This window comes from Pleurodeles waltl, chromosome 9 (assembly GCF_031143425.1).
Source record: "Pleurodeles waltl isolate 20211129_DDA chromosome 9, aPleWal1.hap1.20221129, whole genome shotgun sequence".
NCBI classification, from domain to species: Eukaryota; Metazoa; Chordata; class Amphibia; order Caudata; family Salamandridae; genus Pleurodeles; species Pleurodeles waltl.
Genome location: NC_090448.1, coordinates 1,097,976,530 through 1,097,995,210, shown reverse-complemented (window position 1 = coordinate 1,097,995,210; position 18,681 = coordinate 1,097,976,530). Strand labels below are relative to the sequence as shown.

General features: G+C 45.5%; 1 protein-coding gene across 1 annotated transcript in view; it reads left to right on the top strand.

The window, feature by feature from the left end:
- NUSAP1 (nucleolar and spindle associated protein 1) overlaps positions 1 to 18,681 on the top strand; it is a 255,458-nt gene that overhangs the window by 145,938 nt on the left and 90,839 nt on the right. The window contains exons 8-9 of the mRNA XM_069208796.1: positions 58 to 153; positions 9,425 to 9,537. Coding sequence (XP_069064897.1) covers positions 58 to 153; positions 9,425 to 9,537 — 209 coding nt within the window. The remainder of the gene's footprint in view (positions 1 to 57; positions 154 to 9,424; positions 9,538 to 18,681) is intronic.

Genomic DNA, 18,681 nt, shown 5'->3' with positions numbered 1-18,681 from the left:
GTTAAATAGAGCTTAACTTCAAATGAGTATTCAAACACTATTTTTTTTCTTAATTAGGTAACCTGGAACAAATGTCCACTGGTAAAAATGTTCCACGTTCTGAGGGGCATCTCTTGAGACCTGGTAATTCTGAATTAGTAGCCACAACCCCAAGTAAGCATTATCAAGAGTAAATGTTTTTGTATTTCTCATGATGTTGGAAATCCAATGCTTGTCTGATGATCTTTGACATGCACTTAGGAAAGACTGATAGTTGTATGGAAATTCTTCTAAATATGTCTGGTGACAGGGGTCTTGTACATAATTTTTGGAAATTACAGATTACCACATCCCCACGTTTTGAATCTTCCATAACCTTCCAACAACAATGTTTCTCCAATAAGACCTGAACCTCTGTCCCTTTAGAAATCTATTGGCCTTAGAAGAACATTCAAACCTCACCAATCAACGGGAACCACGCTCGATCCAAAAGCCATAAAGATCTCAGATTTCCTCCCCATATTCTGTGGAAGTGAGTCCTTCAGAGCTTTGATTTTTATCTTGTGCTCGTATTTTTATTTTGTCCACTACTTCTCTGTAGTTTTACCATTTAATCTAGCATACTCTCAGTTTTACTGCCTTCAAACTTTGATTAAACAAAAAGTGACTTTCTAGGAATGTATCCCAGGTTCTCCTAAGAGTTCTGTTCAGAACCTGTAATTCCTAAGTGGGGGTGGGGTTGTGGGTAAAGGGTGCTCATGCATTGACTGCTGCCATCTCTGCACCTTCTTTTGTCCCTCCATCAATTTCACATGGGGGATCCCCTTCTGGACTGATCACTCCATCACGTACAGCACCATCTGTGATACATTACACCAAGACTGCCTAGTTTAGTGCCTTTGTGAAGGAATTGTCAACTGGTGCATTGCCAGCAAAACCACAGTATAAAAAGCCACATGCTAATGGTTTGCCAGAGTGGGTGTGAAAAGGTTGGCTTTGTCATCAATGAAGGGGACTAGGAACAGACTTTAAATGGCAGCTGCTTTAATTACTTTAGCTGATTGCTCACTTCAGATTTGGATAATAAACCCATGCTTGAAGAAAATAAATATATTTATTTGATGAAGTCAGTAGGATATAGTCTTGAGAAATCTCTGCCCAATAATTCTGAATTATAGGGAGAGATCAATAAAGATTTTAATCATATCTACAACAGGCTGATGATGGGAGCAAGCCTTGTTGGAACTGCCATCGCTGGCTATAGTGGTTTAGAAATGGTAGGATATATCTTCATGGATAAGAGGACTGGTTTGACATACATGCATTATTGATAAATGCTTAACTTGAAGTTTTTCCTGCTATTGGAAACAGTGGTGTTATTGGGATCTACAGCTGAATTCACAATGCCAAGAGCCTTCTATTCAAGCTACGTCTGTCGAGGATTTCAGACAAAATGTTTCTTCATTCCAGCCTTCCTTCTCTGGAAATGACTTAAGTACTGGCAGTATGGGCACCTGAAGCTTCTAGATGATTGCCTATTTTGATAGAGTTATAATGTTTTTGCAAGATCATTGTATTCTTTGAAGTGGAAGAGTTTCTGCATATTGTGTCTCAATAGGCACGCAGGTGTAGGAACATACGAAAGACGGTTTTATTCCCATAACCTGTATATTTCAGACATCAACGTTGCCTTTGTTAAAGTATATTTAGCTCAGATTGTAGTTTATTGTAAGTATTTGCGTTTGTCATCCCTTTTACCATTCCAGTGAATAAAATGTTTATAGCCAGACTAAGAACAATGTTCTTCTACTTTTGAATTATCAATTGTTTATTCTACATTTTGGGGTCCCTCATTTAAATTGATGCCTCACTTTGATCTACAACATCTTTGCTGAGAGGATCCTTTTTCTGATAACTGTTATGTTTACCAAGAACAAGTCACAGGCAGAGACGAACAGAACATGATTTTACAGTGGAATAAAGTATCACTCAGGGCTTGGCCTTTTTTTCCGCAAGTCATTTGTGATTTTCCCAATATTTTCTTTTCTGATATGTTTAAGTTCTACATTTCTGGCCATAATTTCCTTACAGATCTTGGAAGTAAAGATAGCGTAATGTTATTTATTCCCAAATCTGACACGGAGCAGAAACAACCTCGCCCGATAACGACTTCAACTGGGACATCATTCACCAGGTTGGATCCTGACCCTTATCCCTATGGCTATGGGTACGGTGAGAGTGTGGAGGGGTTGCTGGACCCACTACCATACCAGCTTGAAGTCCCTTATATGAGCTGGGCTCAGGAATTTGGTGAAGCCAGTGGGTTGGACACCTCCCCTGATTCTGGCATGCTTTCTCCCCCTACCGTGGCTACGGAGGCGGGAGCCTCCTACTCGGTTGTGCGAACAGCCTTCAGTGGCGTTCAGGACTAACCTCCTGACTGAGGTGCTTCAGCCTGGGGCTTCCACATCTCAACCGCTATTGCCCTTCAATGAGGCCCTCATTGATGGCCTGCTGGGTACGTGGTCCAAACCCAGCACAGGGGCTCCTGTAAACAGGACGATTGGCCTGCGCCTAACAACCCTAAATTCATGACCCAATACCCTGCGCCTGATAGCTTAGTCATTCAGGCTTCTTCATCTTCTGACGCATTCCCTTCCACGCCTGCGGACAGGGAATCAAAAAGACCAGACCAACTTGGGAAGAAAATGTTCTCTTCCTTCAGCATGACATCACTGTCCGTGAATACTGCATGCCTTTTGGGCCTTTACACCCATCCTTTATTAAGTCCGGGTTGCGGCTCAGTTCCTTGGCGTTGCAGCTGCCCCCAATTCCCCCTCTCCCCCCGTCTGCTTGTCATCTCTTTCATGGCTATGGAAGGGGCACCTAACTGTGTCCATTCCCCACCAGCCACCGTGCCTCGCATGCTGCTCAACACTGCGTGTCTGAGGATATGGGATCCAACGTCCCCGTGGATCAGTGAGCCAGCGGTCAACCCAGACTCGCCCCACAGGTTCCAAACATTCCTGTTCCGTCATCCCATCACAGACCAGCTGGGGGGAGAATTCGCCATCACCTGCCCCACTGGGAATCCATCTCGATGGACAGGTGGGTTTTACGAATTGTCCGAAGGGGCAACTCCCTCCCCTTCGAGACTTCCTCCTACCATGCCAAAATACTATGATCGGATGACAGATGATTACTCTGCACTTCTCCGCAAGCAGGTTTCGGCTCCCTTGAGAGGGTCCCTGTGACAGAAGAAGGTCATGGTTATTCCCGCTACTTTCTGGTTCCCAAAATAGGACAAGGGCCTTCGTCCTATCCTAGACCTCCAGGCCCTCAATAGCGTCCTCAGGAAGGAGAAGTTCAAAATGCTCAATCTGGCTCAGGTCCTTTCTGCCCTGGAGACTGGATGGTAGCGCTGGACTTGCAGGAAGCCTATTTTCATATTCCCGTCCTGCCTGCCTACAGACTTACTTGCGATTCGTGTTAGGTCATAAGCACTTTCATTTCACTGTGCTCTCCTTTGGCCTTACCAGTGCCCCTCTGGTATTCACAAAAGTGATGGCGGTCGTCACAGCTCATCTGCGCAGGCTAAGTGTTTCAGGCTTCCTCCTACCTCGACGACTGGCTGTTGAAGACAGGCTCACCCAGGCTGTCTTCTCCCAACTCCAGACTATGGCGAACCTCCTGCATTCGCTGGGGTTCACTATAAGTGTGCCAAAGTCAAACCTGTCTCCCTTTCGGACACTCTTTCATCGGACCTGTTCTGGACACAGTGCAGTTTTGGGCCCATCCTCCCGAGCCGAGAGTCCGGGATATTTGTCTGATACAGATGTTTCAACCTCTCTCCTGTTTTTTGGTGAGAGTGACTGAGGCTGCTGGTCCTCGTGGCCTCCTGCATCCTGCTGGTCACACATGCTCAACTAGAAGTCTCTAGCAGATGAACAAGTTGCTTACCTTTGGTAACTAATTATCTGGTAGAGACATATATTCTAGTTGCAGATTCCTTACAGACCCACCCAACTCGGAGATCTGATTTCTAGGGACAGGGACTCCCTTTCAGGGCTCTAATTCTGGCACATCAATCTCCGTGTTCTTCAAGGCTCCGCGCTTCTGTTGTGGAAAGTCGTGAAAAGAAACTGACGTCAGTTCACTGGTTGCCGCCTATCTACAACCTTGACATCATCACGACACCAACTACTGATACGGAGTCGACCAACCGAGTCGACCCACGGGTACTTCTCAAAGAAAAAACTTCGGATCCCGTCTGACACCTGGGGGAAATTCTACAGTAAGGAATCTGCAAATAGAATGTGTCTCTGACAAGTAATTATTCACAGAAGGTAGGTATCTTGTTCATTAGTGAGTCAGATTTCATTGGTCAGCTTGTTTACATGAGTTATTTCTGTGCCTCGATTGTGATTTTTACAGTTCACTTAGCTTTCCATGTGGAGTAAATTTTTTATGATTATTAAATAAAAAATCCCCTGGTAAATAATGGAAAGTTAGTTACTTATAATACTAGCTATTCACCAGTGGATTTTCTCATTGTATTAATAAAAAAGAGAGCTATTAGGGTAACCCCTTCATGGATCATCTATTGGAAATCTTCTATTGGAAGGTGATCTCATGTAAGCAAGAAATTCTGTTTCATCCTCAGTTAATCTGTCCTGGAAGGAGAAAGAATACAATGCTCATGAGATCTTTCCTGACTATCTTTTGAATCCATGAAAACACTGTCATTTCAGCTGCAGCCATGCATCAGCCTTGAAATCCCTACTGTACATGCACTGGCCATTAGGTAAAAAGTTGCGAATGGGACTTTATGGCTGTCACACCCTGGTGTTGGAGGGGGAGGGGTGTTGCAGATTTTTCAGTAGCAACAACAGGTTACCTCATGCAGTTCTTGATGCCGGTGGTCTGGCCTGCCTCAGTGTCTTTATGGCAGCTCAACCTACTTCTGACACAGTTGTTAGTTGTAGCAGAGCAGCCTACATCGGGCACATTCCCTGTAACTGTAGCAATGCAGTTTGCCTCGTTCAAATTTCTTATTTGTGGCTGTTCAGTCCGCTTAAGGCATGATTATTGCATAGCCACTGCTGTCTGCAATAACCACATTGAACGGTTTAGCACGAAAAGAAGCACTGAGACCGCTGACGCACCTCACAGCATGCATATTGCTGTCCACAATCTTCTTGCGTGCATGAAATATTTTGTTATTTACTGAAGAACATAAGAAGTCTATTTTCACAGAGATTGTAACTGAGAAGAATGTGGCAAATTTAGAAAGGCAATTTAAATAAGCATTAAAGACTTGTTTTACAAATTCCTGGTTGAAGTCATAGCCAACTTGAACTGTTGCCAGCCCTGCATCCTTTAGTCTGCATTGCCTGATGTTTCGACTGCCACATTCAAACTCTCAAAGTTTGATTGTACAGGCTTTAAATTGTCAGGAGACATGGGGAGCTATTGAGTGATTACATTGGACAGTCAAAATATTTGAGTTTATAATGGGGAAAATACTTTTGCTTCAGGAAATTCTGAGTTAAAATCTTCATGATTCAAAAGAGATTTCTTTGTTAGCAAAAGCTAAACAACAGGACTCCTACTGAAGGACTTTTCCAGGACTTTACACTGGATGGTATTGCAGGCTCTGTAAGCAGGCTTACGTTTCCATGTATATACCTCAATACCTTCTATATAGATGGGCATGGACATTACTATTTGACTGTCTTTATTATACAACAAAAGAAACATATTCCCTTCTCAATATAACAACCTTCCTTTTTTCCCAACCTCCCCGATAAGCAAGAGCGTCCCTCCCTGTCTGCCTTCCATAGTTCCTCACATCCATTACCATCCCCGATTCCTACTTGTGCTCAAAATTACCTTTGAGACCTGTAGGAAGTTGGCTCTGTATATACTATGTGAAAGTGAGAGATGGTGTGCAGAGTCCAAGGGTTCCCTTTAGACGTTGATAGTGGCAAAATTAGATCATTCTAATGCTCTATTTTGCGGTAGTGTGGTCGAGCAGTAGGCTTATAAGAGGGTAGTGTTAAGCATTTGTTGTACACACACAGGCAATAAATGAGGAACACACACTCAGACTTAACTCCAGGCCAACAGTTTTCATATAGAAAAATATATTTTCTTAATTTATTTTAGAATCTCAAGATTTGAGGTTAGTACATAAAATGCAAGGTACTTCACACAGGTAACTATAGAACTTTGATTTAAAACAGTAGTACACACAGTTTTGGTTAAAATGGCAATAAGCTATTTTAAAAGTGGACACAGTGCAAAAATCAACAGTTCCTGGGGGAGTTAAGTATTGTTTAGCTTCTAAGGTAAGTAAAGCACTTACAAGTTCAGTCTCCTGGGCATAGGCAGCCCACCGTTGGGGATTCAAGGCAACCCCAAACCCTCAGCACCAGCAACAAAGGGCCGGTCAGGTGCAGAAGTCAAAGGAGGACCCAAACCGCATAGGCACCTATGGAAAACAGGGGTGCTCCGGTTCCAGTCTGCTAGCAGGTAATTGCCTGCACCCTCGGGGAGCAGACCAGAGGGGTTTTGTAGAGCTCTGGGGTGAAAGGGGGGGGGGGGGGGAGTCACTCTGGTTAATGCAGGAAGGGAACGGGGGCTTCTCGGGCCAGCCACCAACTGGGCTAGGATGAGGGCCGTCTGCTGGTCACTTCAGCACTGGTAGGTGGTTCCTTTCGGTCCTTGGGGCTGCGGGTGCTTGGCCCAGGCATCGGGTTCCTTTGTTACCAGGGAGTCGCGGTCAGGGGGAGCCTCTGGATCCTCACTGCAGGCGTCACTGTGGGGATGCAGGGAGGTCGACTCAGGGTGTCCATGTCGTTGGAGTTGCCTGGGAGTCCTCTCAGCGGTGTTGGTTGTCCTGAACTTGAGCCAGGGGCGTCAGGTGCAGAGTGTGAAGACTCATGCTTCTGGCGGGAACTTGGAGTCTCTTTCTTTGCTGTTGTTTCTGGACAGAGCTGTTGTCCTCAGGAGGTTCTTGGTCCTTTAGGTGCAGGTCAGTCCTCTGAGTCCTCCGAGATCGCTGGTCCCGCTGGATGCGTCGCTGTGCAGGTTCTTTGAGTCTGGAGACAGGCTGTTATTGCTGGGACCAAGTCAGTTGTCTCTGTAGGGCTTTCAGGTCAGCTGTCCTTTCTTCAGGTTGCTGGAATCTGATTTCCTGGATTCAGGGTCACCCCTAAATACTCAATTTAGAGTTTTGTTTAGGTCTGGGGGACAGTAGCCAATGGCTACTGTTCTGGAGGGTGGCTACACCCTCTATGTGCCTCCTCCCTCAGGGGAGGAGGGCATATCCCTATTCGGGGAATCCTCCAAAACAAGATAGGCAGGGGTCACCTCCGCTCAGGACGCCTTAGGGGCTGTCCTGACTGGTGGGTGAGTCCTCCTTGTTTTTCTCATTATCTCCTCCGGACTTGCCGCCAAAAGTGGGGGCTGTGTCCGGAGGGGCAGGCATCTCCACTGGCTGGAGTGCCCTGGGGTGCTGTAACACCAGGCTAGAGTGTTTGAGGCTCACCGCCAGGTGTTACAGTTCCTGAGGGGGAGGAGAGAAGCACCTCCACCCAGTACAGACTTTGTTCCTGGCCACAGAGAGACAAGGCCACTCACCCCATGTGGCCAGAAACCCGTCTGGTTGTGGCAGGCTGGCAGGAACCAGTTAGCCTAACACTAGGAATTGGACTGGTGTATAGAGGGCATCTCTAAGATGCCCTCTGTGTGCATTTTTCAATAAATCCCACACTGGCATCAGTGAGGATTTATTATGCTGAGAAGTTTGATATCAAACTTCCCAGAATTCAGTGTAGCCATTATGTAACGGTGGTGTTCGTATTTGACAAACTCCAAGACCATTTACTTTTTATGGCTACCCTGCACTTACAATGTCTAAGATTTGGCTTAGACACTGTAGGGGCATAGTGCTCATGCAACTATGCCCTCGCCTATGGTATAGTGCACCCTGCCTTAGGCCTGTAAGGCCTGCTAGAGGGGTGACTTACCTATGCCGCAGGCAGAGGGTTATGGGCATGGCACTCAACTTAGTAATTTTCTCCCCACTAGCACACACAAGCTGTGAGGCAGTGTGCATGTGCTGAGTGAGGAGTCCCCCAGGGTGGCATAATACATGCTGCAGCCCTTAGAGACCTTCCCTGGCCACAGGGCCCTTGGTACCAGGAGTACCATTTACAAGGGACTTATCTGTGTGCCAGGGCTGTGCCAATTGTGGGAACAAAGGTACAGTTTAGGGAAAGAAAACTGGTGCTGAGGCCTGGTTAGCAGGGTCCCAGCACACTTTCATTCATAACTGGAATCAACGAAAGGCAAAAGGTTAGGGGGTAACGATGCCAAGGAAAGCATTTCCTTATAAGACCCAATATACTCCATTAGCCATCACATTTCTTCTCCAACAAGTTTAGCACTTGAAGGGGATTGTGGATATCTAAATTCCTGAAGGTTCTGTGTCATGTGATCTACCAGTGGGTCCCAGAATCTCATAAACTCCCTTTGCCTGTTGAGCTGCATTCCACAAATATTTCTATTCCCAGTATCCTCCAAACCACCTGATTCAACTGTGTAAGGTAAGTACCATATAGTTTCACCATTGTTTAAGTATAATCTTTCCGACCCTGTTTCACACCCATGAAGTTCACTACTTAAAGGGTACGTCTAATCAGTAGAGGAATATACATTAACACTATAGTCCTTTTGCTTTATGCTATGCACCTCCCACCAGAGTATGGCCAAGGATTTTTCAGTTTTTCTCCTTGTCTGATCAAATAGGTAACGCAGGAGTCTATCATTATGTATACAACCTTTATTTGCCTCTTCCAATGAGCACCTTTAAGAAACTCCAATAGAACACTCATGACCAAACAATAAAACTTCTCAATCCAATATAAGCCTCTTGTCAGCCATCTTCTTCCTATTTTGTTGCACCCATAAAATCTTCTTTGTCATCCTTCAATCCGACCTTGAACTTTCATTATCTGTAAGGTCTTATTGGAATGATACTTACACGCTCTGGTGACTTAGATACGTGGTGACCTGGATTTGAATACTCGCACCAAGGGTCGACCAAAATGCAGTGGTGATGTGCAACTCATTCTGTTTTCCTGTAGCTCGGTTGCTATATGTGCCAAAGTTAAGTGTTAAACTAACAATATGAAGCTGAACCGTTCTTTTAAGTTTATTATTGTCCAGAGGCAATCTAGTTTGTGGTTGTGTGCTGTGTGTATCTTGTTTGTATGGTGTGGGACAAGCCATTTGATTTTTTACTATATTGAATGTTGTTGCCCGCCCCTTTGAACGTTTATACTCATTTTCACAGACTCTAATTTTAGTTTAGCTCATTGTGACATAGAATGTGTCAAAATGATGTCTTCATTTTTTTAATGTATAAATATATGTTTAGATCTAAAGAAACTGAAAGTGTCTCATTCTGAGAAGATGTCCTTGTTGGATGACTACTTGGACCGTAAGAAGGAACGTCTTAACGCCATTGCCAACTCCATCCAAGAGGTCAAGGTAAGAAGAAAACTAGAATTACTTTTTCTAATTTGTCATATCATAGTTTTCTCATTGGGGAGAAGATGAACCCCATTACTTGTCCTCTGATTCCCAAACTCTTATTTTTCACTTAATAAGTAACGGAAAAGTATTAGTGCTCCATACTTTAAAAAACAGTCGAGGCAGCTATCTTACTAGGTCAGTGTTTTGCATTTTATATTCTTTATGGCATTCCTTTTCTCTTCTGCACTGTTAGTCTCTCAATGGATTTCCAGTCTGTCCGTTCCCTCTGTGTTTTGTTGCAAAGTGGTTCTGTAAGTATCTGTCAACCAGATGTCGTCCTCTGCGTCCTTGCTAATATATTGCAGTTTTTAGAAATTCAGCTTGTCCTGTATACAGAAACACACCAGTATTTGGTTCTTGCATCTTAGGATGTTGTATTGTACACTATGATTATTTTGCGAAAATCCAACTTCGTGGATACTGCCCTGACTTCACTCAAAGGTGACAGCACGGTTTTGCAAAAGAAAAAAAAAAATCCTCTCAGGGATTTCACTTAAAATCTCAAGTTAGTGGGCAAAAATGTAAAATGCCCTAAAATATCCATCAATTCTCAATATTATGCAAAACAGCTTGACTAAAAATGAAATCAAGCTGAAAATGTTAGGTTTATTTGAAGCAGAAGGGGAGGCAAGTTTTGACTGGGGAACCCAGAGAGAACGTTGATTAAATATTCTCTCATGCACTGTAGTGAAGAGCCTTATGTCATCAGTCACAACTATAAAACAGTGAAAACCCGCTGAGACCAAAACATTTTTTGAACGAGCCAAACAAAGATTGTGAAGAAAGCATACCGTCAGCACTATGGAAATTAAACAGATCAAATGATGAGCCCTTGTTGCACCCAAACCCCACTCGGCCTATAGCAGATACAGCGGGTATGTGGCCAACAGACAGTTAAAGATGTCTGTATGCAAGACGTAAACACTCTCAGATTAAGTGCTGTGCAGGCAAAGCCTAAAAAGGTTACTTTTACCCTTTTTTTGTTGTGTTTCTGTTTCCCATGGAGCTCCACTGTAGAAGAAAATTGCATGCCCTGGAGTGAGAGAAGGTGAGAGACATCCTCGGCAAATGGGGGAAAGGTTAGATGGAAATAAACAACACATTTTTAAGAGATTTGCGACTGAGAAAGCTTTTAGAGGAAGTGTGATGGATGAGAGTATATCACATTTCAGATTGATGTGCAATACTACTGTGTGACCACAGTATGTGAAATCTAGAATGCCGTCCTTGTCTTTTTAACCAATACCACTTTGTACTTTGGATCTTGTCAGTTAATCTTTTGTATTATGTGTGCATGCTTGAAACCCCAGCATTGCGAAATACTGGAAGCTAGACAAAAGCTTTTACTGACTTAACGCATCTCATTGAACATGGATCCTCTTGGCAGCTGAGCATCTATCTCTCAAAACTGTCATGCCCTGAATATTGTTTGATACTTCAAACCGGTAAAATGCTCAAACTTTTTTTTATTTTTACCAGCAGAATATTTTTTGGCACCGGGATAGTTTCAGACATATTTTTTCAACAATGCTTCCCGTGTGCTGTTTGGTGTAGCCATGTGGCTCAGGTGTTACATGATCCCACCCTGTAAGTCGCAGACCGAAGCCATAAATAAGCACACTGATTATCAGTTCCTTTCATTCCTGGCCCTATGATGCTGATACAGAGCTTTGCTCCCAACTTTGTTGGTTTCTCGACAACTTCAAAATGATGCATAGTGTGCCAGGCATGATGTATCCCTCAAAAGTGACGACATTCAGGCTGTGCTGCTACTGCAGGAAACAAATTCACAGACCCAGTTGGCGTGTGCTTATGATGCTTAGGCTGTAGTCACGATCTGAAGTAGTTTGGTTAGTGCACCCTCGAGCACCTGAGCCGATTAGGGAGCAGAAGGCGAAACATTGCATTGCGCAGAAGAGGTCTCTTTCAAAAAAGGGTCCCACTCCAAGTCACTGGGCAATCCTTTGTCAGTCACATGATCAGTACTGTCAGCACTACACGAAGTCCTGTTCCCTCTCAAAGTCCTCCTGTAGGTTGGAGCCACGCCATAAGTGCAAGAAAGCCAGTCATGACTCAACCTTATGCCACCATTTGAAGTTGCAACACCACTCAAAGGACTCTGAGCAAGTCCCTCATCGGGCTCAGATGTGCCTTTAATTTCAGAGCCTGATGTCTGCTCCACTGCAAATGGCGGCATTTACCAAGGGGCTCCATTTTCAAAACCCTCGGGCCCACATGGCCTCAGGGAGCTTTTCTGGACTTCCACCGACAGATCCACGTGTGACTCCTACTGTCCCTTCACATGCTGTTTCCAGGCCTTAGATGCCTTTCCGTGCTTCCATTCAGGCACCTAGGTTCACACCGTTTCCTATAGTGTCAGCACAGAGTCCATCAAAACTGGATCCAATGAAGACACCCGTCTGATCTGAAGTGATGTTGTCCTGCGCCAGACCTAAGCTGTGCTACGAAATTATACAGCTAGTCTGTCTCTCTCTCCCTCTCTTTTTTTTGTTTTATATATATATATATATTATTTATATATATATATTGGCCCTCTTTGACTCCAACTCCCAGGGCATGCTTAACGTCATGCATGTCCCTGATGATGATGGCGATGACCCAGGCATTCTGCTCATTACACTGATAAAGCACTGTAGTTGGACTTTCAAAATGTAAGTGAGCTACAGAGCTAGATTCATCACCTGGCCCCCAACAGAAGAAAGTGCCTCTTTTGATGCACTAGTTCTATGAGCAGCGGAAGTGCTAGACTTGCTATTACTTATTCTTGAAGCCAAAGTCAAACTATAGACTGAAATTTTTCAACCACGTCCAACCTTCAGAGCCACAATTGCCATTTAAGGAGGCCCTTGGGGACACTTACCAGGGGACTTGCTCTAAACCATCGTCGGGCCCTCTGGTAAGCTCACGTGTGGCCAAATGCCACAGAACAGCCTATGGTGACCCTCATTTTGATGAGACACCTGGCACCTTAAAGCCTTGTGATGCTGGAATACCAAATTTGTCAATGCAAGTGCTTTTCTTCTCAAAACATATCAATGGTTTTGCCAAAGTGTTTTCCTCAGATTTCCTGCCTTTGCGGTCTTTTAATGTAGTATGCTTTCTGAACAGGTGCCCCCTATAACTAATGGGACATGCCCAGAGATATTGCTATCTGCCCAAAAGGACCTCAAGGCTTTAATCCCCCAAATAATCTTAAGAAGGGCAGGACTCTGCCAAAGCATGTGTTGCATGGAGGCCAGAACACAACTTACGGCATTTGCTGTGCTATTAGCACCAGGGTTATGCTTAAAAGGCCTGTGTGGAAGCAATTTACCTAGTTTTCCGTGGGACATAAGAGTTTCCATTATAGACATGCTTTCCAATGGGGCCCAAACTATATGCAGAAAAGGCTGCCCTCAGTTGATTCATATAGTTGTTACAGCTCGATCTTTGGGATCATTGTTCCCTAGGCAGACCATTTCACCAGCAATATAGACATTTTTAGGGCTATTACAGAGACCTAGCTTACCAGCAGATTCAACCTTCCCAGCTGGAGGAGCAGCGATCTAAGCCTCTTTGTAGCATAGAGTTTGAGGGTGGCTAAGGCCATTCACACCAGCAGGGCCAGCAGTCCTCCTACTCTCCCTCCCCTGCAGCAACACTCCCAAAGCCATTTTGATTAGTCCTCCCAGGCCCTCAGCCAGCTGGTAGGGGCCAGGATATGATATTTCCTATCCTGCTGGAAATCCATCACGTTAAATGAATGAATTTTACAAATTGTTAAAAGGGGCTACACTGTGCCTTTTATCCTCACCTCTTATTCCTTTCTACACCAGAGTGATTTTCAGTGGTCTACTTTACTATTTTAGAAGAAGCAGTTTCCTGCTGGCCAAAGGCTCCACTGAGAAGGTCCGGACTCTGAGAGGGGGTGCTGTTTTCACTACTTTCTCATGCTAAAGAAGATTCAAGACCCGAGGCCTCTAGCCATTGAATGCCCTGGTATTACTGGATGTGTTTTTTTCATATAAGCGTCCTTCAGTCCCACAGCTGCTTTATTTCAGCATTCGTGATGAGATAAATAGAAGAAAGTTTGTTAGAAGCCAGTTATCCAGTATTGGATCTTTTTATAAATTCACATGCTTGAATCATCCCCGTCGTCGAAGTGGGAGTCCCACGGTACATAAAATAGTAATAAATAATAAATATTTTTTTTTTCTCCATAGGCTATAATGGAGCCAGAGCTTGCTCATATAGCCTATCCATGTCCTTTTGTGAAAGGACCCAAACCTGCCTGCTGTCCAATCAGGCACCAGCACCCTCTAGAACCTTCTCCAGAGAAGCTCCCTTCCTCAGATTTTCTACTGCACGTCGTGTGAAGGGAGTCTCCCTGAGCTCTGCTCAGTTTTTTCTTCTACTTCAGAGATTTTCTCTCAAGAGCTTGAAATATGTCAAATTCTTCTAGAAAAGGCCTTTTCCGCCCTTGCAAGACCTGTGGGAAGAAAAGGCTCCATGTGGATGACCCACATAAAGACTGTTTGTACTGTCTCTACCCACAACATCAGGTTAAGGACTGCAAAATATGTCGTACCTTCTTCACAAAGACCCTCAGAGACCGGGAGGGCAGGCTCCTGACATGGTTACAGGCTAAATCCTGTACTTCAGGTGAGGAGAGTGGGTCAGAGAGGCCACATAAAAGGTCCAGATCTGAGGACCTAGGCCACATAGACAAATCCAGGAAGAGGCAGAAATCTCATCATGGGAAGGGCTTACAGACTTCAGTCTCCTCTGAGCCTTCCTCTCCTCTTCAAAAGAAGGAGTCCTACCATCTATCTCCTTCTTCAGAGCCTTCCACTTCTGGAAAAATGACTCTAAAAATTAAATCGACGACGACAACACCGTTGACGACCGTGGCGACGACGACGGTACCTACATCTACCGTCTCCACTTCATCGTCGACGACCTTAACATCGACGGTAAGGGATCCGATCCCCTCTCTCAAGACTCCATCGGCACCGTCGACGACTGCCCCGTCGACTATAACTTCAGCGACGCCTTTCTCATCGGCGCTTTCGTCATCGACGGGGTCAAAGAAACTACCGTTGATGACACTACCGTCAACTAAGCCACCGTCGACGAGACCACTGTCGACGGAAAAATGTGTACCATCTGCATCAACTTTCACACCATCGACAGCAGTGATGCCTAGTAGACTGGTTGAGGCCACTCCTACCTCTTCCAGGTCTCCAGATCTCCGAGCCATGGTCAGCATCAGAAATCTATCTGCACAGGACATTTATCCAACCGACACATCTCCAAACAAGGTGTCAGCTTTACTACCCAGTCATCTTCTTGACTGGGAGGAATCGGACGAAGGTCCTTTCGGAGATGCACATAGCCCCTCGCAGCTCCATGTCAAATACCAAGATGGCGATGAAGAGGATGAGTATGAACAGTATCAACCATACTACTCTCATCAGGAGCAATACTACGAAACACGAGAGCCTCAACACAGAGACACTGTACAAATGCCTTCCTCCTTAATCCAGGATTTACAATCCATGCTTCAGGATTATAGGAGAAGGTTTCCAGCGGAAGGTCAACCACCGGCGCCGGTCTCTACGGTGACGCCAGTTAATGCTCCTCCTCCTCCAGCTACTCCAAGATCAACATCACACTCGGTGTTAGCTGCACCCCCCAGGAGATGAAGGTTCCACTTCAGGGGAAGAAGAACAAGAAGAAGGAGAAATTTCCACTACACAACATCCTACCGAGGAATGGGATGATTACTTGGCCCCCACTCCTTCTCCACCACCCCCTCGCCCCTCAGATTCTCCGCCCGAGGACATAGGTGGTTTCCATAATCTTATGGACAGAGCCGCAGTACGTTTCCACCTCCCAACATCTGTCTCCCAATCGGAATGTTTCCTACATGATTTCAAAGAGCAATCACGGAAGTCGGTACGGTCCATTTCGATTATTGATTACATATGGAGCGAGGGCACAAAAATTATGCGGAATCCGGCTACGGTTCCTCCAGTTCCACAAAAACTGGATAAAAAATACAAGGCAACCCAAGATTCTCCGGCATGCCTTACTGGCCATCCAAAGCCTGATTCGGTCATCTCACAGGCTGCTCAAAGACGCTCAAAAAATCCATCAACGCCTATCTCCACTCCTCCAGACAAGGAAGGTCGCAGACTGGATAATATAGGCAAGAGATTCTCCTCCATGTCTGCAATCACTATCAGGGCAGCAAATTCATTAGCAATTTTAGGCTGATATGATCGTCAAATGTGGTCCGACATGCAACCTTTCCTGGACCTCATCCCGGAAAATAAACAAGAAGAGGCACGAAAGATCCTACAGGAAGGTGAGCGTGCGTCGGAAGAGATTATTGACTGCGCTTTGGACATAGCCTCTACTGGTTTCCGCCAACTAGCGGGTGCCGCTGTCTTACGACGACAAGGTTGGCTCAAGGCCACATCTTTCAGACCAGAAGTGCAGTCCCGAATTCTAGCCATGCCTTACAATGGGGAATCTTTGTTTGGCAAACATGTGGATGACGCACTTCAAACCATTAAGACGGACACAGACACTGCCAAGTCCCTGGGGTACCCTGCAGTACCGGAAGCAGCCCTTTCGAGGGGCTAGAGGGAGAGGTTTCACCTCATTTCGAGGTTCCTTTCATAGACAATACCAGCGATCCCAGTACAGGCCTTCATACCACCAGCAGTACAGGCAATCGACTGCCTCCTATACCAGACAAGGAGGGAAACGAAGGCAGGGTTCGCAATCCAGAGATCAACCCAGAAAGCAATGATCTTCTACAGGCACCGGCTATGCTCCCCCAATGCCCGCAACATCAACAAATAGGAGCAAACATTTCCAACTTCATCCAAGAGTGGAAGAATAGAACATCAGACAAGTGGGTGCTAGATATAGTGACAAGAGGTCATACCCTGGAATTCACACAAAAGCCACCGCTTCACCCACCAACATCAGGCAGCTCTCTCCACCTTCGTCTGCTTCAAGCGGAAGTCTTCAGCCTTCTGGCCAAAGGGGCTATAGAGCCAGTTCCTCTGCAACAACGGGGTCTCGGATTCTACTCCCGTTTTTTCCTCATAAGGAAGAAGTCAGGAGAGTGGCGTCCTATACTAGACCTCGGGAAACTCAACAAGTTCCTTCGGAAACAATCCTTCAGGATGATCACACTGTCAGATATCTTGCACCTCTTGAATCCTGGAGATTTTATGACAACTTTAGATCTCCAGGACGCCTACTTCCACATTCCAATACACCAAAAACATCGCAAATATCTCCGTTTTACAGTAGCCGGTGCCCATTATCAATTCAGAGTCCTACCATTTGGCCTCAGATCAGCTCCGAAAATCTTCACGAAATGCCTTGCCCCAGTCGCAGCCTTCCTCAGAAGCAAGGGTTTCCAGGTGTTCCCTTACCTGGACGACTGGCTCATAAAAGCTCCGTCCTCTCTACTAGCCTCAAAAGCCACAGATGCCTGCCTAAAACTATTCAACAGTTTGGGTCTAACAGTGAACCTACAAAAGTCAGTCGTGTTTCCTGCACGCAGGAGAGTTTTCCTGGGAGCAGAATTAGACACTATCCAAAACAAGGCATATCTTACCCTAGCAAGGCAGCAGAAGCTGACCCAATTGGCTGTCACAATCTCCGCAAGAAAGTTCGTTTCAGTACGACTATTCAAATCGCTTCTGGGCATGATTTCCTCAGCCATAGTCCTAGTACCGCTGGCAAGACTCAAAATGAGGCCTCTACAAGAAGAACTACAACTTCAATGGACCCAGTCACAAGGATCCTTCGACGACTTAATAACTATCACACCAAAGATTCGGCAGGCGTTAGAATGGTGGTCTCACATCAACCACCTCTCCCACGGTCTAACTTTTCTGGCACCAATAGCAGATTTCGTTATCACCACGGACGCCTCCTTGGAAGGATGGGGAGGCCACTTACAGGACATGTGCATTCAAGGCAGATGGTCCAAGCTCCAAAAAGAGATGCACATAAATCTGTTAGAGCTGAAGGCGATTCATCTCACGCTCAAAGCTTTTCTGCCACGCATCGCAGGATCATCAGTGTTAGTCAGAACAGACAACACAACAAGCATGTTCTACATCAACAAGCAGGGAGGAACAAGATCCCTCTCCCTCTCAAGAGAAGCTCAGTCTCTCTGGAACTGGCTCACACTGAACAACGTCCGCCTCAGGGCAGAGCACCTGGCGGGGGTCAACAATGCTCTAGCGGACTCTTTCAGCAGGACAGACGACAACTGTCACGAGTGGGAACTCAACCAGACCATAGTCGAGAGCATTTTCCAACGATGGGTCGGCCGATCCTAGACCTGTTCGCCACCAATCTGAACGCCAAATGCCAGTTTTACGCTAGTCTATACCCACTCCTGGGGTCGTGGGGAAATGCTCTTTTGATAAGATGGTCCGGGATCTTTGCATACGCTTTTCCCCCCATTCCACTAATTCCCAGACTCCTCAGGAAAATGAAGACCGAATGCTGCAAGATCATTCTCATAGCCCCCAAGTGGCCGAGGCAGTACTGGTACACGGAGCTCCTCCTTCGGTCAATAGCCAATCCAGTCCGTCTCCCTTGCAACCACAATCTTCTAACGAAGAATCAGGGTCTCATCTTACATCCCGACCCAACTTCACTGCACTTGCATGCTTGGCTCCTGAGTACAGAGAGTTCCCAGATATGAACATCGATCAAGAATGTAGGCTCATATTATCTAAAGCACGAGCCGAGAGCATGAACAAGACATACAGACTAAAAGGAAGAGGTTCTGTGTTTGGTGTTCTCAGAACAATTTTCACCCATTTCAAATTAATCCTGAGCAAATTCTTCCTTACCTGCTCTCCCTTTCCAAAGCTGGTCTTTCCTATGCATCAGTCGAGATTCACCTAGCAGCTATAGCCTCTTACAGACGATCGGCTAACATGCCGTCTATTGGTTCAACCAGAGTCATCAAACAGTTTATGAAAGGGCTGTTCCGCACCTTTCCTCCGGTACGCTTACCTCCGCCAGAGTGGCACCTTAATATTGTTCTCTCCC